Raw genomic sequence first — 18,310 nt, forward strand, 5'->3', positions numbered from 1 at the left:
AGACTTAAGGGACCTCTGACAGGGTGCCCATATAAAAGCTCATAGGCGCCGAGCCAACTCCCTAATGTGTTTCCTCCATATAGGCAAATAAAAGGCATTAGAGTAGAGTATCCTACTCAATGTGGAGATTTTCAGACAACTCCATCCTCATACATTTTAGTGGCTTGTTGAATCTCTCTATAAGCCCATAGGTGTAGGAGTGATAAGGGGTGGTGAACTTGTAAGGCAGCCCACAATCATCCTACAAAGCCTCCGATTAAGGAGACATGACATTTGTCTCCCTATCTGGTATGATCTCTTTGAGGAATCCCACTTTGTTAAAGAATAGGCCCAGGTGGAGATTTTAATTCTGCCACAGTAATTCTGCGTTACTCTTGTAATGTGGAATCACTTGATTAATTAAATTACGCCACTCAGCCAGTGGAATCAAAGAAGGAAGTGATTTTAAAAGTGTAGAAACCACTGAACACTTCTTGGCACTGATAAATATTCTGTAGTAACACGCTTTTAATCACTGCACAGTCTTGCAAGGGTGCTGGCTAATATATTTTCTAAGCTTTAAAAGCCAAATCTTATCCCACTTGACAGCGCCCTTCATACTCTGCAGTAAATAACATTTTTTAATCACTGCAATGTATGTAAGGGGTGGGTGCCGAGTTGTATGCAGAAGTTTCTTTATTGTCATAGTGCAAAATTCACCCTTACATTTTTTTCTGCAAGGAGAGTGCATTTAGCTCTTATGAAAATAGCACCACATGCCTGGTCTATCACGTAGTGGGATTCCACAGAATGTATTTCGGTATGATTCCACCAAATAAAATTCTGCCAATCCCGCCCACTACAAATAAAATATGAAGCAGGGCCATGGTCACCAGGGGCAAAGTTACCACCCTCAGAGGTATGGCTTCCGGGTAGATTATGCATGGTCACTACTACAAACTGGAACCTATTACCTGAAGCTGTTTTAGTGTCTAGGGGCCCAGACAATGTCAAAAGCCATCCTCTAAAAAGACATCCCCACTACAGGTAATGGGATTGGGGGAAACTCATTCACCGTCTCAGACATCTGGGGCCATGAAAAGTGTTTGTCCAACCAGTCCTAGGTTTTCATCTGCCCTAAATGTTTAACTTGTTTTTATGGGCTAAGTTCAAGAACGATGCACTGTTCTGCAGTTCCTAGTTACTCCAGGTGGTGGGTCCTTAGCCTCACTGCATAAGTCACCCTATTCCCAGTTGATGCTATGGGTTCTACTGGTATTCACTTCTCCTGGGTTTTTCCTGTTGTCAAAGGCCTTAGAGAGTTGGGCACTCTCTTTTTGTTTTGGAGCGTGCTCCTGCTCTACGCAGCTCAGAGAGAGGTCTCTCAGGGTAGGGTCTTCTTCTTCTTTAGGATTTAGATTCCCTTCCTGGGAGTTGGGTTTCTCGTCGGCCATGGGCCATTTGGAGGCTTGTTTCAGAGGTCTCTCACACTCCCCGTTGGTTGTGGGACCATGGGTCATTGTTCAAAAATACAGGCTCCCTTGACATCCCTGATGGGCTGTCTGGGCCCTTGTAGCTACACAACACACATGCTCAGGTAGACTCAGCATTTCTGCATGAGTCTAACTTTCCATCTTAACCCAAGCAAAGATTTAAATGTTTGTTTTGCACAAGACACACCACTCAAAGGCCAGTACCCACTCCTCACTCAAAGGCTCAAATGTGATCATTGCTATGGGATGAAATTTCACCTCACTGTCAGCGTTTACTATCTTATGGAGAACATCAAGCATAACTTGCTCAGGGAAATCCAGCAAGTCTACAACTGTGGTCATGCTGGCTCTTGAATCCCTCAGAGCCTCTACCCTGGTCCCATTGATGATTGACAATTGCCTGTACTTCACCATGCTGGGGGGTCAGACAGTCATGGCACATCCACCCCATCTATGCAGAGTAAGTTGGCTTCAGTCCAACCCCTGGTTTCCCTTTGTCAAACTTCCATTAATTCCTACACACGCAACCTTGCTTCTTGGAATAGTCTGTGAGCCTGATTAGGATCTTAGCAGACTTATTACTCCGTCACAATGGGGACAGATAAACTGTCCACCGAAATATTAATCCCATGGGATTTATGTTTTGGCGGATGGGATATCTGTCATTGTGGTGACGGAGTAACGCATCAGCCGAGATCTAAATAAGGCCCTGAGTCTCCCTTGTTATGTGTTGGATTGTGAAAGTACAGGTATACCCCAGCCTTCATGGGGTCAAATGATTTCTCCCCCTTGTACCCTGCCCAATTGGATTTGGATAAGGCACAGGACTCACCCTCTTGAGTAGACTTTTGGTGTGGTATTTTTCTTGTGTTGCATTTTCACTTTATTGTTGTTTGAAGTGCTGCATAAATAATTTACACATTGACTCTAAATTAGGCCTGACTGCACTTTGCCAAGCTACCAGCAAGTTGAGCACAGGTTAATTTAGCGTTGGCTTGTAACTTCACCCTGACAAGATTGTGGTTGCTGCTTCAATAGAGTTTCACCCCCTCAACTAGTAACCCATTTTCTGATAAGTACCAAAACAGTTAAAACGGTGAAAACACAACACAATTAAGATCCCATGCCAAGTTATAAAAATTGAGAATATTATAATTAAAACAAAATGATACCAAAACCATGAAATCTTGGTAAGATGGCACTCTGTAGTTAAATCTGCATTTCTGAACTGCAGGATTAGACTGCGGTTTAAAAGAAGTAAGAATATATCATAAAGTAGAGTTTTCTTAATTCAGAATTCAGCTTACAACCTCCAGTGTCACCTCACAGGCTCAACTGACCAAACATTCCAACTGTCAGTGATACCTGGACCGTTCCATGTTAAAAGGATATGAAGGGTACAGGGGTTATGGGAGATACCACATTATGGTAAACGATAAAATAGTATAAAATGGTGACTCAGTGAAATAATAGTATAGAAAGAGAATAACAAAACTGCGCAAAGCAAGAAGTCACTGTCTTAGAAATATTGCTCTGGATGCAGATGAGAGACAAAACAAATGGGAAAAACCAATGGGCTTTGTTTCATAAATACATTTTACATAAAATTAACCTGACTCAAATTTGGATTTCAGGCACTTGCGATATTTTTTTAGAAATTGGGTTATTCGGTGAGAAAGATAGTAGTCTTTCACAAGTAATGAGTCTGTAACCTTACCATTAATTGTAACAAAGTACTCAATGGTAGTTTTTAACTCTCTCAGGGTTGGAAGCAGAGCAGGCCAAGGCCTTCTCATGGAGGAGGTGTGGACAAGTACCCCAGACCTCTGGTAGGCAGCAACAATAGACATCAAATCATTGTCCAGTTAGTGCTTTTTCTTATAAAAATGAAAGGTACTTTATTGAGCACATGCTACTAAATACTAATTTACAAATATGTACAATAGGTGACACCCTCAGAACAATTCTCACCCCCAGAAGAACCGAAACCTCTAAATCACAATCCCTACCCCTACTAAATACAATAAAATGGAGGGGTCACTATACAAAATACAGACCAACTGGCTTTAATGGGGGAGTCATTACATTAATAAAAGGCATAAATATGCCATATCAAACAAATGCAACACCATTGAAGACACTAGGGATGGTACCATCTTCCAATAACTTTCATTAGAATATATAACATTTCACTGTCAATATCATTACTGTTACCAATGCATCATAAATTGTTTTCAATGTGTGGAAGAGCTTTTCTTTTGCTTTTACTTTCAGCATGCTACTCCCGTAGCTTAAGAATCAACCAACCAACAGGGATAACTTCACTACAAAGCACATGTGTGTAAGCACTAAGCACAAGCTCTAAGAGTGCTTTAAACCTGGTTCAAACTCTCCCAGAGGCATTAATATAACCTCTGGGAGATGTAGGGTAAACTTTTACACAACACCCCTGGGTGGACTACTGCACGTCCTGCTGCCCCCCAAGCCTCTTACCTATTGTTGGTGGTGCATATTCACTTCCTGGGAACACTACAAAGGACAATAGGATAATTTCTAGTCCCTTTCAAGGCTTGTGGTGCCTCCCAGCCCCAGGAGCATGCATGTTATATTAGCTGCTACACACTGGCTTTCCTTTTATTTCTTTTATTAAAAGCAGCTTGGTGCTGCACGTTTGTTTGAATTTTTTTATATCGCCAAGTGCCTCTTTGATGGGGCACCCAGCATGTGGCAAGGCTGGGATCATGCGGGGAGCCCATTACTGAGTGGCTGAGTCAGCTTTTTGGCTATCTTAGAAGGCACCTCTGTGTCAGCAGCAGAGTCAGTGGTCCCTTCTGATGGTGCTCACCTAGCAGAAGGACCAGTCCATAAAGGATCCAGAAGAACCCTTCATTCGCCCCATGCAGGTCCATCTGTCTACTGTATCGCAGAGTGTAAAAGAGAGCCAACTCTACTAGCCTTAGGGTAACAATCCCTGTCCCTGCATGCCAGTTGGATTCAAAGTCCTTACATATATCCTTACAGTGGAGCCAGGTGGCTCCTCCTTCTAGCTGGACATTCCTCAACTTTGTTTCTTCGATGTCAAGTGTCTTGGACTGTGTCCCCCTTGTACAGGGGTTTGTAGGTGGAGGTCTGAAGTTGTAGAAGATTACTACATCTGCCCAGTACTAGGGTATCACATAATCACTAAATCCATGCACCAACCTTCCTGCATAGCATTATGGCACATTTAAACCTGGCAGATTGAAGTGATCCATAGAAAAACCTTTCCTGAGAGCTTCATTCCCACCCTCAATGGACACAGCTGATTGATCTCTCCCCATCAAAACTTCAAAGGGGAGACCATCATGTGTTGGACGCCAACGATGTAGCCTTCTGCCTTTGTATGTGGTTGGGCTTGTCCAGGCCATGTACATTGGGAGAAGTTAATTAGCTAGTGCAGATTTTTCCCCTTCCATTCCATGCCCAGACACTTGGGCAAACACTTTCAAATTGACCTATTGTATAGGGGAGCCTTCGAACCTCTTGCTAGCCAACAGAGTTATGAATTTGGCACAGTCCAGGGGGTCAAACGGTTTGTCATCTAATTATGAACAGAGTCAGGGATATATGACAATCCTCTAAAGGCCTTATGGAGTACAGATACCACAAAAGTAACAAAGGGTCAGCATTTGGGGTATATCTTGTCCTAGGAATAATACCTGACCAGTGTCCTTAGGCCTATGTATGGCAAAACTGTGCTGTGGAGCAGAGTTTTCCTATAATGTGTAAATCGCTAAAGCACACAGACTCATTACCAATGAACACTATGAATGCCCACTTATGTTATAAGGCCTAAACCAGGTCAGCATCAATCTTTAAAGAGTCCTTTTTTGACTGGGCTGGTCAGTAGAATCGCATGCTCATCTGTAACCAGCCCAGAGGCTTCTATTCTAGTTGTGCAGCAGTGGACCATTCTCAATAGGCAGACATTGGTCGTTAGGACACCTAGGGCCTCATTACGAAGCGTTTCGGACGGCAACCGACGGCTTGTCGGTTGTGGTCAGAACCACACTACTCCTGCAGTCTGACTGTCATGTTACAATGGGTGAGGTCGGAGGCAGCAATCGGAGGAACCGACTGACACAATCCATTGAGCCCATCGGTTGGTCAAAAAGCCTCATAATACCTTAAAGACTATGTTTCTGCTGTCAAGATTATGATGTTGGTTTCTGACAGCCTTTCCATGTCGGTCTTTCCGACATGGAAAGGCTGTTGGAAAGCCACAATCGGGGCCCCTAGCAGGCCCCCTTCTTCCCTGGCCCTCTGCATTTGTGCTTGGGGGGTACCTAAGGTGCCCCCTGAACACACCTGCACTGTGTGGCAGGCACCATGAGGTGTCTGCCACATTGTGCAGGTATGTTCACAAACTCGAATTTCTCGAATTTCTCAATGGGAGCTTGTGCTGCAGGCAGTTTCCGCCTGCTGCACAAGCTACTGTTGAGAAATGGGAGTGTGCGACTGCACCATGTGTAGTTGCATCCAAATATTGCTGTCAGAACCGCTGACCTGAATTTGGTTGGTCAGTTCCCAAAATGGAAATGGAAAGGGAATCGGTCAGAGGCTACTCCGCCCAACATCGTAATAAGGACCATAGTCCATTTCCACCGAATGTTCTGAGACTAAAACAGTTAGAGAGACTTACGCACAGACAAATTCTCAAACTGGGTAGACAAAAAGTGGAAAATCAAGGGGGGATTACATTTGCAGGAACCCATTTCCTTAATACATGCAGAGGGTACTTTGCCAGCTGTATAAGGGCCAGCAGACATAGCTAGCATTTAAGGTAACCGTTTTCATTGCAGTTCCTGGAAAGGCATTGACAATTTGATGGACCGTTCTAGCAACAAGACTAGCCATTCATCAAACTTCCAAGGATTTTTTTTAGTTTCCAAAACAAAAACCCAAAGTGGGATTTTGTTTTGGAAAATAGGAAAACGATGCCCCGCTACCCATGGGAGGAACCTCTCATGGCAAGGGGGCGAATTTTGTGTTTTTATTGCCCCTTACCTCCAGGGTTTGCCTGGCAATGACAGGCAGTAAAAAGCAGCCACATGTCTTTCCATCTATATTAGGTGGGTGAGCATACTGTCAATTCTCCAACAGCCCTTACTCTGTTGAGTTATTAGAGAAGTTTGGCCATGGCGGAGACTGAGGAGTCTCTGCCATGGCCAAACTATGATCTGCTTGCATTTAAATTGGATGGTTGGACCATCATCTCGGCAGCAAGGATAATCTGTCACCATTGCTATGTAGTATCCTTATCACCAACATATAAATCAGGTCCATAATCTTTTAGTAAGGGAATGGACGATTCAGAAAGATTTAATAGATGTTGAAAATGATAAAAAAAAATCTGAAGATGTGTTTTCATCCTGTATAGCTATAGGGCCTCAGTTATTGTATATCTGCTGGTTCCTTCATCTGCATGGTGTCTCCACAAATCTGTGATACTTTCTTTTAGAAATAGATGAATTGAGAATGGCATGGTCTGATTCAGATATGAAAAATTAATTAGGGCTTTTTGAGTAGTTCTACCATTTTCTGGATGGAACTTTTGGTATCACCTGATATTTTGGGTTTGTTAGTTATGAAAATGACAGAAGTTCTTAAATAATTCCTCAGCTAATGCAAATAGCCAACTCATCACACGAGTAGTGTAGTATGTTAATGTCTATCGTACTCACCAACAATGCCAACATGTGAGTATTCTAACCTCTGCTGCCTATTGATATAGGTGAATGAAAATTGAAATAATGCTTTTTTCATTTCTGCATTTAAAAGGGCTATTTACGTTTTTATATTTCATCTTAGAATATGTTATAGCATCAATGTTCTATGATGATGTGAAATTGATTTCAATGTTTTTAAATATTTTCATAATACATTGACTCCTCCATTCACTTACCAGCAAGATGGCATTATAGTCCCATTTCAGCACCACACCAAGTTTGGATGAAATGATTAGGTAAACACAGTCTTGCTCAACTAGGACACTTTTCTCACTGAAGGAGCCTGTTAACCTGAAAGGAAAAACAAACAAAATACTTGAGCTCATGATTACAAGTTATATGGTAAAGTACCTCTTTGGAATTCACTTTGATCAATTTAGCGTCTAACCAAGTAGTGTATACATTTTGCAGATCGTAAATAGGCTGCTTTATGAACAGCTGCTATTATTAAAAGCAAACTTACCTCATGATGGTTTTTGATGTAACTACTAACCCTCCTATAAGTGAAACCAGAAACTGCTCTTTAAAAAATGGTCTGATTTCCACAATATGTTTACCAAAGAGTGATATGGGGTCTGATTTACAAAGGCATATTTACACTTTTCTGTAAGCTTATGATTTTTTTGTATTCACAAAGGTATGTAACGAGTAGTAACTTTATGACTGCGAAGTTTCCACAACCGTGGAGGAGAGACTTCACATAAAAGACATGACCTATCTATTCTATAGACCAGGCATCTCCAACCCATTGATCGTGAGCTACCAGTAGCTCGTAGTAACCTTCAGAGTAACTCCCAGCCTTCAGTTCATTTTTAGCCAAGAACTGCAATAAATGCGTTTAGCATTTCCTTTTAAAGCTAAGGAAAGGTTAGGTTTGTTTCACATTATTATAAGGCTGCAGATAGCAGAGCCTGATAATAAGCAGTGCTCCACTCAGATTTATGACCCATGTGGGTCACAGAGGTTCAGAAATGAACAACTGAGGGGCCTCATTTATGAAAAGTGACGCATCGCTGCGTGAAAACAGCGATGCGTCACTTTTCACTGCGCACTCCTTGCGACACCAATGATGCGTCATATTTAATGTATGACGCATCATGTCGCAAGGACTTACAGATACGTCAGTATTTCTGACGTATCTGTAAGCGCAAAAGTGACGCATTGCTGGAGTGTGTCACAAAAGTGACGCAACTCCAGCAATGCGTCCTTTCACATGGGGAAAGCCCCATGTGAAAGAGCTTGCGTCAGTCTTACGCCTGCTGTGAGGCAGGCGCAAGATTTTGACGCAACAGCATCCTAAAAGTGACGCAGTGAAATCTCATAGATTTCACTGCGTCACTATTACGAGGCTTTTTGCGGGGGAACGCCCCCTCTGCATACATTATACCTGACGCAGGTATAATGTGGCGCAGGGGTTTAAAAAGTGACGCATCTACCTAGATGCGTCACTTTTTAAATATGGCGCAACAAGGCACATTTTTTACGCCGCTGGTGCGTCACAAAAAGTGACTCACCGGCGGCGCAAAACTGACGCAAGGCCTCATAAATAAGGGCCGAGGTGTTTAACTCTTAAATAAAAGTCGTTTCCAGCTCAATATTGGAGTATGGGAACTAAATAATATTTTTGAATGATTTAAATGACAGAAAATAAAATGAAGAGTTAACATAATTATTACGTTAACTCTTCAATTAAATTTTCTCAGTTTTCAAAGTGTCACATTTTCAAACACCAGGCATTTTACTCCCAGTCGCTGGTAGACACAGTGCCATATTTATAACTGAAAAATACAGTAATTTTCTTTTAAATGGGAGAATTACAAAAATGTTTCGATTTAAATTTAGCGAATTAAGTGCCAGATGTACGACCATTTTATTTTGCTCCTCGTAAATTGCGAGGCGCAAAATAAAATGTACAACAGTGTGTTTAACACTGTTTGCAATTCCCAATGGGGCTGCAAATTGCGAGGCTCCTTAATATTAATGAGCCTCTCGCAATTTGCGAGCCCATTGGGAATGACAGGCCCTCCCAGGGATGGTGGCCTGCTGGGCTCAGCAGACCACCATGTCTGGGACTGCTTTGAAATAAAGCAGTTTTTTTAATGCAGCCCGTTTTCCTCAAAGGTCAACAAGATGCATTTAAAAAAAACTGTTCCCTTACCATTTGCCAATGCATTACCACCTACTTGAAGTAGGAGATAATTGCGAGTGTTTTGCAAAAGCTATTGCGGTTGCAAAACATGAGTACATGGTTTTGAGACTCGCTATTTGTAAGGGAACGCCCCTTCCAAATAGCGAGCCGCAAAACCTATTTATTTAGTTGCAATGAAATTGTAGCTCGCTAAATAGGGTCTTACATGGCCCATGATGTTTTTGCATGCGCAAATGGGCTCGCAAACCCGTTTGCGCGTACAAAACAGGTTGTACATCTGGGCCCTCAGTTTTTATTGCATGAGCAGACTATTCTCCGTTTATATTGTTTCTCTCCCGTTTAAAACCACTTCACTTTCAGCATTTGAACTAATCTTCTCTCCAATTTACAATGGGATTGGTGCTGAAAGACATATAACTGTGGGCATTTCTTATATATGTTTCATATGTGTTATTGTTTTACAGAGTTTCCCCCTGAAGAAGGGACGAATATGTCCCGAAATGCATTAAGCTTAAGACATCTGTGTTGAATACTGCACAGAATTTGTTGCCAAGAATAATGTTTTTGTTTTGTCAGCTGTTGTTAACAGTATAATGCATCGTTATGGTGATGATGTTCATGAATTTGAATCAATTCTGAGTAACGTATGTTTCAGAAAGTTGTAAAAACGTATTTTGTTAAACAGTTTTAAAAACCACTAGATCAATTGTATATCATTTATAGTTGTGCGAGTCTGAGTCCAGCAGGCAGGTCAGCAGGCTGCCCCCCCATTCAACTATATATGACACAACTCTCAGTCGCCCATACACATATATCCCATTCATGTTCATACATTACCACAGACCATGCTCTTACTGACGCACATGGCAGCCATATCATAGTACCGTTAGTCACAGTATTTCGGGCTCCATAGATATTATGTTTAAAGTCAATAAAGCTGGACGCTGGTGTGTCTGGTAACAATGCATGAGTTACTTGACCTTCAGTAGCTCATGATGATTTTCAGTGATAGAAGTATCTCTGTCACGATGTACCTATCACTGACCGGGAGAAGGAGGAGAACGACAAACCTTTTCTTCCTTATGTCTCTCCTGTCCTTTATTTTCAGTCACCATGGGAACGATCATCAGTCGACAGTCCCGTCCCCCTTTAACTTTCCATGTTTCCAGGAGTTCAGGCTGACCTATGTGACGGCGTCACATGCTCCAATTGTTGACGCGGAAGTTAAAAGGGCAGACCTTACAGCCAGAAAGGCGGAAAGCATTGATGCAGACTGGGACCCACGAGAGGACGAGGAGCCAACAACTGGCCATGAGCCGAGAGAGCTGTGACCTCCAAGACTACAGAGATGGAGATCCTGTATGGGCTGAACAAAGAACGAGAACTACGACTCCAGGACCATGATGCAAGGATACCCGGAGGAGGGAGCCGGACCCTATCCAGCATCACCCGCACACCAGCCATGATCCTGGAGGAGCGTGGCTACCCGAGGTACGAGCCCGCCTCGGGGTTGGTTTAATAAAGGCGATCTAGCGGTGAGGGAACTAACAGCCAGGGAGGGCTAAAAACCTGCAACCGCTATCTTTTCGCAGTGTAATCAATCAAGTGCTTGTGGCAACCACTTGGTGGCGGTATGGGTGTTTCTCCCCAATACAAAGTAGATGAACCCGAGCGTGAGGTTCCGTGACGATTTGAACCCGTGTTTTCAACATTGTCGTAAATACATAATTTTGGTATCAGTGAACTGCAAATGGTCCATTTAGCATATCCCGGTGTTTTCGCTATGCTACGAGCAAGAGTACTTCTGTTACAAACACATTTCTGATCTACCCATGGCATCCATCTTAAGATTATGGCAGCCATTTTGTGTTTCTTGCCCTCACATAGACAATGGACACGCAATGACCTCTGATTACTTCATTTCGATTAAGGACACGTAGGCTTTAGCCGGAGATTCACCTCTCGAGTAACACGTGCACCTTAGAACAGAACAACGCCATGGCTGCATGACCTACAAACATCTCTTATCCTGCTTTTCTATCTTCTACACCTGGCTCTGCTCCTTTCCTTCTGGGCCTTTATTAGGGGGAGGTAACGAAATTTACGATGAGGCGGTCCGGCTCCTGAATGAGAAGTTGACATGGGATTATGATGGAACAGTGGGAAACCCCTCGTTCGTAATGTTGTGACATCAAATATTGTCAACGATTCCTGTGCAACGCCAAATATTTATTGTTTAGGACACAAAGGTTTGGGAATGTACTAACATGTAAAGAATTTGCCCGAAGCCCAATTTTTAGTATATAAGGAGCAACCCTTTCTGTACAAATCGAACAGGCTCCTAGATTCTGCCCGTGTGTAGTTTCTGTGACTTCTGTGTCCCTGCAGTAATAAACCTTTGGTCTTTGACGCCACCATCGAGAAGCCCGTGTTTCTGTTTATTTGTGCACCGAGACAGGTAGAACTCCGGGGTCTTCGGGTGTTATCCCTGACACCTCTGGACAGAACCAAAAAGTCCAGAACTCCAATTGGCGCCCAGCGTGGGGCGACGTCATTCGGTACCGGTCCAAAAGCCTGAAGAGTTCGAGAAGCTTCGTGTGAAGATTCCTGAGGGAGGCGCCCCACTTCATCGATCCCGGCATATCGCAAAAGTGGCCCGACGTTCTCTTCCACGAGGGTTCCCGTTTGGACGGCTGCAGTGGTCCGTTGCCTTGACCGTCGCCCTGTCTTGGACCCGAGGTGCAGTCCTTAGTACGGCGAGACAAGACGGGTTTCTCCTTGGTGACGTCTTCAGTGCCTCAGTTAAGTATTAAGTGATTGCTAGTTAGTTACTTCGTAAGGGTTGCTCCTGTTTGGATAATCCTTTTTAGTTCTTGGTTTGGTTTGGTTTCGTAAGATTATCCCTGGTTGTTCTAGTTACGATAATCTTTTGGTTTAGTTTGGGTATCGATACATTCGTTCGCTTTGGTAGGCCTAAGTTCTTGGTTCGAGTGCACAGTTCTGTTTGTGTTTTTGTCTGTTCTGTGTTCCGGATTATAAAATGGTAAGTCGGAAAAATTGTATGTTGTCGTGTTTTGGTTGCAACAGTGATTCCCGGTTGGAAGACTCATGTCTGGTTCCTCCGATCGGAACTCCTCTTTATGATCTGTATTGTAAGTTTGGTGTGGGTCCTATATCTTATAATGAGGTGTGGGTCCGATATATCGAAAAAGACGGTGTCCTTAGTTGGCCATTGCATGGTAGTTTTGAACCCAAAGTTCTTGATAATTTGGAAGTGAAATTGTTTAAGAAAAAAGCCTGGCCGGCAATGTTTGATTCTTTCCGTTACTGGCGAAAAGAATCTAAACAAAGAGAAATTAAAAAGTTAAAGAAAGAACAGAAAGAACAAGAGTTGACTTTAGAACAAGCTGCCAAGCAGCTGCAACTCAACGAGTCTGAGAAAGCCATAGAGGTGGCTACTAGAGAGCATAATTTGGCGATGGACAAGTGCTACCCTGCCTTGCCATCGAGTACAGCCAAGGCGGTAGAGGACTCCGAAAATGATCCTCTGCTGTCTTATTTGTTAAGGTCACCCCCACCGTATGCACAGGGTGCTACGGCTCCACCTTTACCGAATGTTCAATTACCGGTTGCTGGACAACCTGGTATTCCTGCTCCCGCTCCCCTGAATCAAGCTCCTGTGCCTCCTGTGGTCAATGTAAATGTTCCTTCGGCACCCCATCTTCCAGGGTTGCCGACTTCTTTACCTATACCTGCATCACTTATACCTGTTGTCTCACAAGCTACTTTGCCTGATACTCCTACTGTTCCTGTTCTATCTGTTCCAACTGCTACTGTATTTTCTGCTTCTGCTAGTATTATGACTCCACTTTCTGTTCGTCGGAGAATCACTGATTCCGTCTCCAATATTCTGTCCCCCTTCTATAAAACTTTAATTAAGACTCCGGCCTCTGACTCTGTTCAGAGACGTAGTCAGCTTCCCAGTACTGAAGAACGGGGAATATTAGATTCCACCGCTCTTAGATGGATTTAAAAAAGTAGAAGATATAGTACTAGAGATGTATTAGATACATTTATGCAATGGAAAGAACCGACACAACGATATGTGTTCGATGAGATGTGCTCCCTTTTGCGTGACGAATTAGAAGAAGATGATTCTGAATCAAATCTAGAAGAATTAATTAATGTTCAGAAAGAGTTTGCTGCGGGTATGATAGTTGGTCAGGATATAAAGGAAGCAATGGAACTAATTTTAAGCTATAGGAATGATCCATCCCTTCGTTCACCGAGAGAGTTAGAGAAACATAGTACGAAGCAGAATCGCCAATATCCAATGAGAGAGGTTCCTCCAATTTGGCGCGAAGCTGTGCAAGCTGATGCTGTCAATGGTATTGCTGCCACTCCGGCGCAATTCCAGAGAGTGTGGATACACATTCCATGGAAGCGAGCTGAAGTGTTAGCAGTGAAACAGGCCTTGCCTGATCCACGTAAGAATCCCGCCGGATACTATAAAGAGTTAGCACAGACAGTTGAGGCTTGTGTGATGAATTTAGCGGACATTGACATGTTATTTGGAAATGTAGTTCCGCAACCAATATGGGCTAAAATACGTAAAGAGAATCATCCCGTTGCCCTAGGTGGTGATTGGGCAGCTATCATTGCAGCAGATGGTCAGCAAATAGGTGGTTCAAAACCTGAACCTCTAATTGCTAATCTTCCAGGTAGAATAATTGACTTAATGAAGACTCTGATGCCAGCATTGCGCGTTAACTGGGACAAGTTGTCCGCATGCAGGCAGAAGAAAGACGAAAGTGTCTCCGACTTTTTCACAAGGTTCGAAGAGACTTTTGTAGATCACAGTGGTCAGGATATGAGCACAGAAGGAGGACAGAGACTATTTGTCGATAAATTTGTACACAATCTGCTGCCAGAGCTCAGTAATAAATTAAAAGATTCCGAGAGTGCGTGGGCTGTCTCTACAACTGCGCAAATACTTGCAACTGCCCAGTATTATGAAAATGGAGATAAAGAGGAGAAAGAGAAGTCAGATAAGAAAACGAAAGATTTAAAAACTAAAGTTCTTTTGCAGCAGGCATATCCGCCTCGTATGAATCAGACTAATACACAGCAAGGATCATATCAACGGACAGATTATAGTTCACCGAGGCCGCAATATCAGTGGAACCAGTGTGCGTACTGTAAGAAAGAGGGTTATTATAAGAATGACTGTCCAGTCTTAGCGCAAAATAATGCTGCAGCAGCTCAGAGAGGTCGTGGTGGTTCTATGCAGAATTCTAGAGGTCGAGGACGAGGTGCTATGCCTCCACAAACGAATGATCGCCCCTCTAATCATTTTGATCAGCGGAATGGACAGTCTGCCCAACAAAATAGATCTCAACAGTATCATGTTGAAGACTATTGTGAGGTTGATGAGGGATTTCAGCAAACTGAGTACTAGGACAGCCATGGACAGAGAGAGGGAGTAGTATCAGTTCCAGTGGATCAGAGTGGGCCTTATGTCGCAGTAGCAACATCAGGTGTAGTCGAACCGTTTCTGTTGGATACTGGTGCCGCAAAAAGTTCTATCATTCATGCGAAACTCCCTGGCGCACCTTTGTCCGGCTTAACAAATGTTTCTGTAGGTTTTTCAGGCGCCCCTGTTTACAACCCTGTATCTGGTCCTTTGCCTATTTCTGTTGGACCGTGTCAATTGAAAGCACCCTTGATTTTGACAACCGGTTGTAATGAAAATCTGCTTGGTTTAGACTTGTTAAAACGCCTATATGCGACATTGTACTGTTCTCCGTCAGGAGTACAGCTTACATTGGGTAAAAGAATGACCTCTCCGATGTACTTGTCAATGGATGCACTCCCGCCAGAGCTGCGTTCACTCCCTGATACTCTTTGGGCGACTGGTCCTAACGATGTAGGCCTTTTGGAAATCCCACCTTATGTAGTCACTTTGAAAGCAAATGTCAAATTTCCACGAATTCCTCAATACAAGATTTCTAGTGAAGGTGAACGTGCACTTTTATTGATTGTGCAAGATTTGATTAAGAAAGGCGTGGTTGAGGAAACTAGAGGAAATGTCTGTAACAGTCCTGTATTGCCAATTTTGAAACGTACTGATCCTTCAAAGCCTCCAGTGTATAGGTTTGTTATCGATCTCAGAGAGGTTAATAAAATTGTGGATCCGCAGTTTCCTGTGGTTCCAGACATTACTGCATTGTTAACGTTGATTCCTGCTACAGCCACATGGTTTTCAGTCATCGACTTGAAAAATGCCTTTTTCAGTATTCCGATAGCCGAAGAAAGCAGAGATATTTTTGGCTTCTCTCTAGGAGGTCGAAGCTTCAGGTTTAAACGTGCTCCACAAGGCTATTGTGAGAGTCCGTCCATTTACAGTCAGGCATTAAAAAGCCAGTTAGATTCCTTTGTACTTCCTCCTGGTTCTGCCTTAGTGCAGTATGTGGATGATCTTCTAGTGGCTGCCGATGACAAGAAAACTTGTAAAGAAGCTACAATTTCCTTATTGCATCATTTGTCTAGTTTGAATCACAAAGTGTCACCTTCGAAAATGCAATACTGCTGCCAAGAAGTGACCTACTTAGGTCATCTCTTGTCAAAGGAGGGAAGGAAGTTGACCCCAGAGAGAATAAAAGCAATTACGCAGATGAGTGTTCCCCGCACACAGAGAGAAGTACGTGCCTTTTTAGGTATTACTTCATACTGTAGGCAGTGGATCCCAAATTTTTCTCTTTTGGCGAAACCATTGGTAGCTTTGACTGGGAAAAATGTTCCGAGTCCGGTGCCATGGTCTGCTGAATGTCAGGAGAGTTTTTCTGAGTTACGAAATGCACTATGTTCAGCTCCAGTGTTGGGTACACCCGATTACAGTAAGCCATTCACGCTCTATGTTCACGAAAGAGAAGGTTGCGCGTTGAGTGTCCTGACACAGAAATTTGGTGATAAACAACGCCCTTGCGCGTATTTTTCATCAACATTAGATCCGGTAGCTAGAGCGTTGCCTAGTTGTTTGAGAGCTACAGCGGCAGCTGCAGCTTCCATTCGACAATCTGCTGGTTTGGTGATGAACAACATGCTAGTGGTCATGGTTCCTCATGCTGTGGACACACTCATGAACCGAACCAAGACACAGCATCTTACCAGTGCTAGGTTATCAGGCTATGAGCTGACACTGTTAGCGAGTCATATTCAGATCAAAAGATGCAATGTATTGAATCCAGCAACATTGTTGCCGACTAATCAGGAGTCGAGTGATTCTGAACCCCATGATTGCTGTTTCAGAACCGAGGAGGAGACAAAAGGACGAATTGATTTAAAAGACACTCCGTTGTCAGATCCAGATGGCACGTTGTATGTTGATGGGTCATGCTTTAAATTGGAGAATGGTGATGTGACTGCCGCTTACGCAGTAACGACTTTGAGTACGATTGTGGAGACTGCGAGAGTGAGTCAGAATTCTGCCCAAGCTGCAGAATTGATAGCACTAACGAGAGCGTGTGTTTTAGCCAAGGGAAAGAGAGTGAATGTGTTCACAGATAGTCAGTACGCGTTTGGCGTGGCCCATAGTTTTGGCCGTTTGTGGAAAGAAAGAGGTTTCATTACGTCCCATGGGACTAAGATTCAACATGGTCAGCTAGTTAACGACTTGTTGGAATCTCTAACCTTGCCGACTGAAGTTGCGATTGTGAAATGCAGTGCTCATAAAGCAATCACGGATGATGTTGGTCGTGGAAATGCTTTTGCTGATGAAACTGCTAAACAGACCGCTAGAAATATGATGAGTAGAATGTATGTTACAACATCTGCAAGATGGATTTCGGAGTCTGGAATGTGTGAGGACACAGTGGAAAGTGTGAAAGAAATTCAGAAAGAGGCGACTGAGGAAGAAAAGCTTGTATGGAAAGAAAGTACGGGTAAATTGGACTCGAGTGGATGTTGGATTGATTTGTCGGAACAACAGCGTTGGATGTTGCCTGATGCGTACGTGCTTGCAGTAGTAACGATGGCGCATGGAGCAGCGCACATCAGTTCTAAAGGGATTTGTAAGATGTTGGCTCCAGTCTGGAAGAATGATGGGATTAGTAAGTGTGCAGAGAGAGTGGTGAAAAATTGTATGGTATGCCTGATGCATAATCCTGGCAAGGGAGTCCCCACACCTGCTGGTCACTTCGCTCCTCCTTCCTGCCCCTTTGAAGTGATTCAGTTAGACTTCATTCACATGGATCGTTGCAACAACCTAAAGTACGTCCTAGTGGTAGTTTGTGCTTTCTCCAGATGGATCGAAGCATATCCACTAAAGGACAACACTGCCCTGTCAACTGCCAAATTCTTCTCAAGGAATACTTCCCTAGGTACGGTATGCCACGGATTGTCTGGTCAGATAACGGAAGTGAGTTCGTAGGGAAAGTTATGCAGAGTGTGTGTGCCGGTTTAGGGATCAAACAGAAGTTTCACAGTGCGAACCATCCCCAGTCTGCTGGTTTAGTTGAGGGTTACAATGGCACCCTCAAACTAAAGCTTGCTAAAATACAAGCGTCCACGGGTTTGTCCTGGCCAGACGCACTACCCTTGGCTTTGTTATCTACGAGAGCGACTGTACATTCTAGAGTAGGGCTTAGTCCATACGAAATAGTTTTTGGTCGTCCCGCTAATGTTTGGGGAGTGCCAAGGCCAAAAGAATTCTGTTTTCTGGAATACCCAATGTTGATTGATTACCTTTACGACTTGACTGCTAAATTGAGTCTTATTCACCAACAGGTTTTCGACGCATTGCCAAAGCCACCGGAGAGTCCAGGTCATCAGCTGAAACCTGGAGACCAAGTCGTCGTGCTTAACTTTGCAAGGACGAAAAATCTTCAACCCAGATTCGTCGGCCCATACCAGGTGCTGCTAGC

The 18,310-nt window shown here is 43.4% G+C and overlaps 1 protein-coding gene across 1 annotated transcript in view; it reads right to left on the minus strand.

Moving 5' to 3' along the window:
* Positions 1-18,310, minus strand: part of LOC147733208 (mucin-5B-like) — an 875,769-nt gene that overhangs the window by 759,649 nt on the left and 97,810 nt on the right. The window contains exon 3 of the mRNA XM_086957740.1: positions 7,417-7,531. Coding sequence (XP_086813866.1) covers positions 7,417-7,531 — 115 coding nt within the window. The remainder of the gene's footprint in view (positions 1-7,416; positions 7,532-18,310) is intronic.

The sequence above is a fragment of the Lissotriton vulgaris genome, chromosome 2_1 (assembly GCF_964263255.1).
Source record: "Lissotriton vulgaris chromosome 2_1, aLisVul1.2, whole genome shotgun sequence".
NCBI classification, from domain to species: domain Eukaryota; kingdom Metazoa; phylum Chordata; class Amphibia; order Caudata; family Salamandridae; genus Lissotriton; species Lissotriton vulgaris.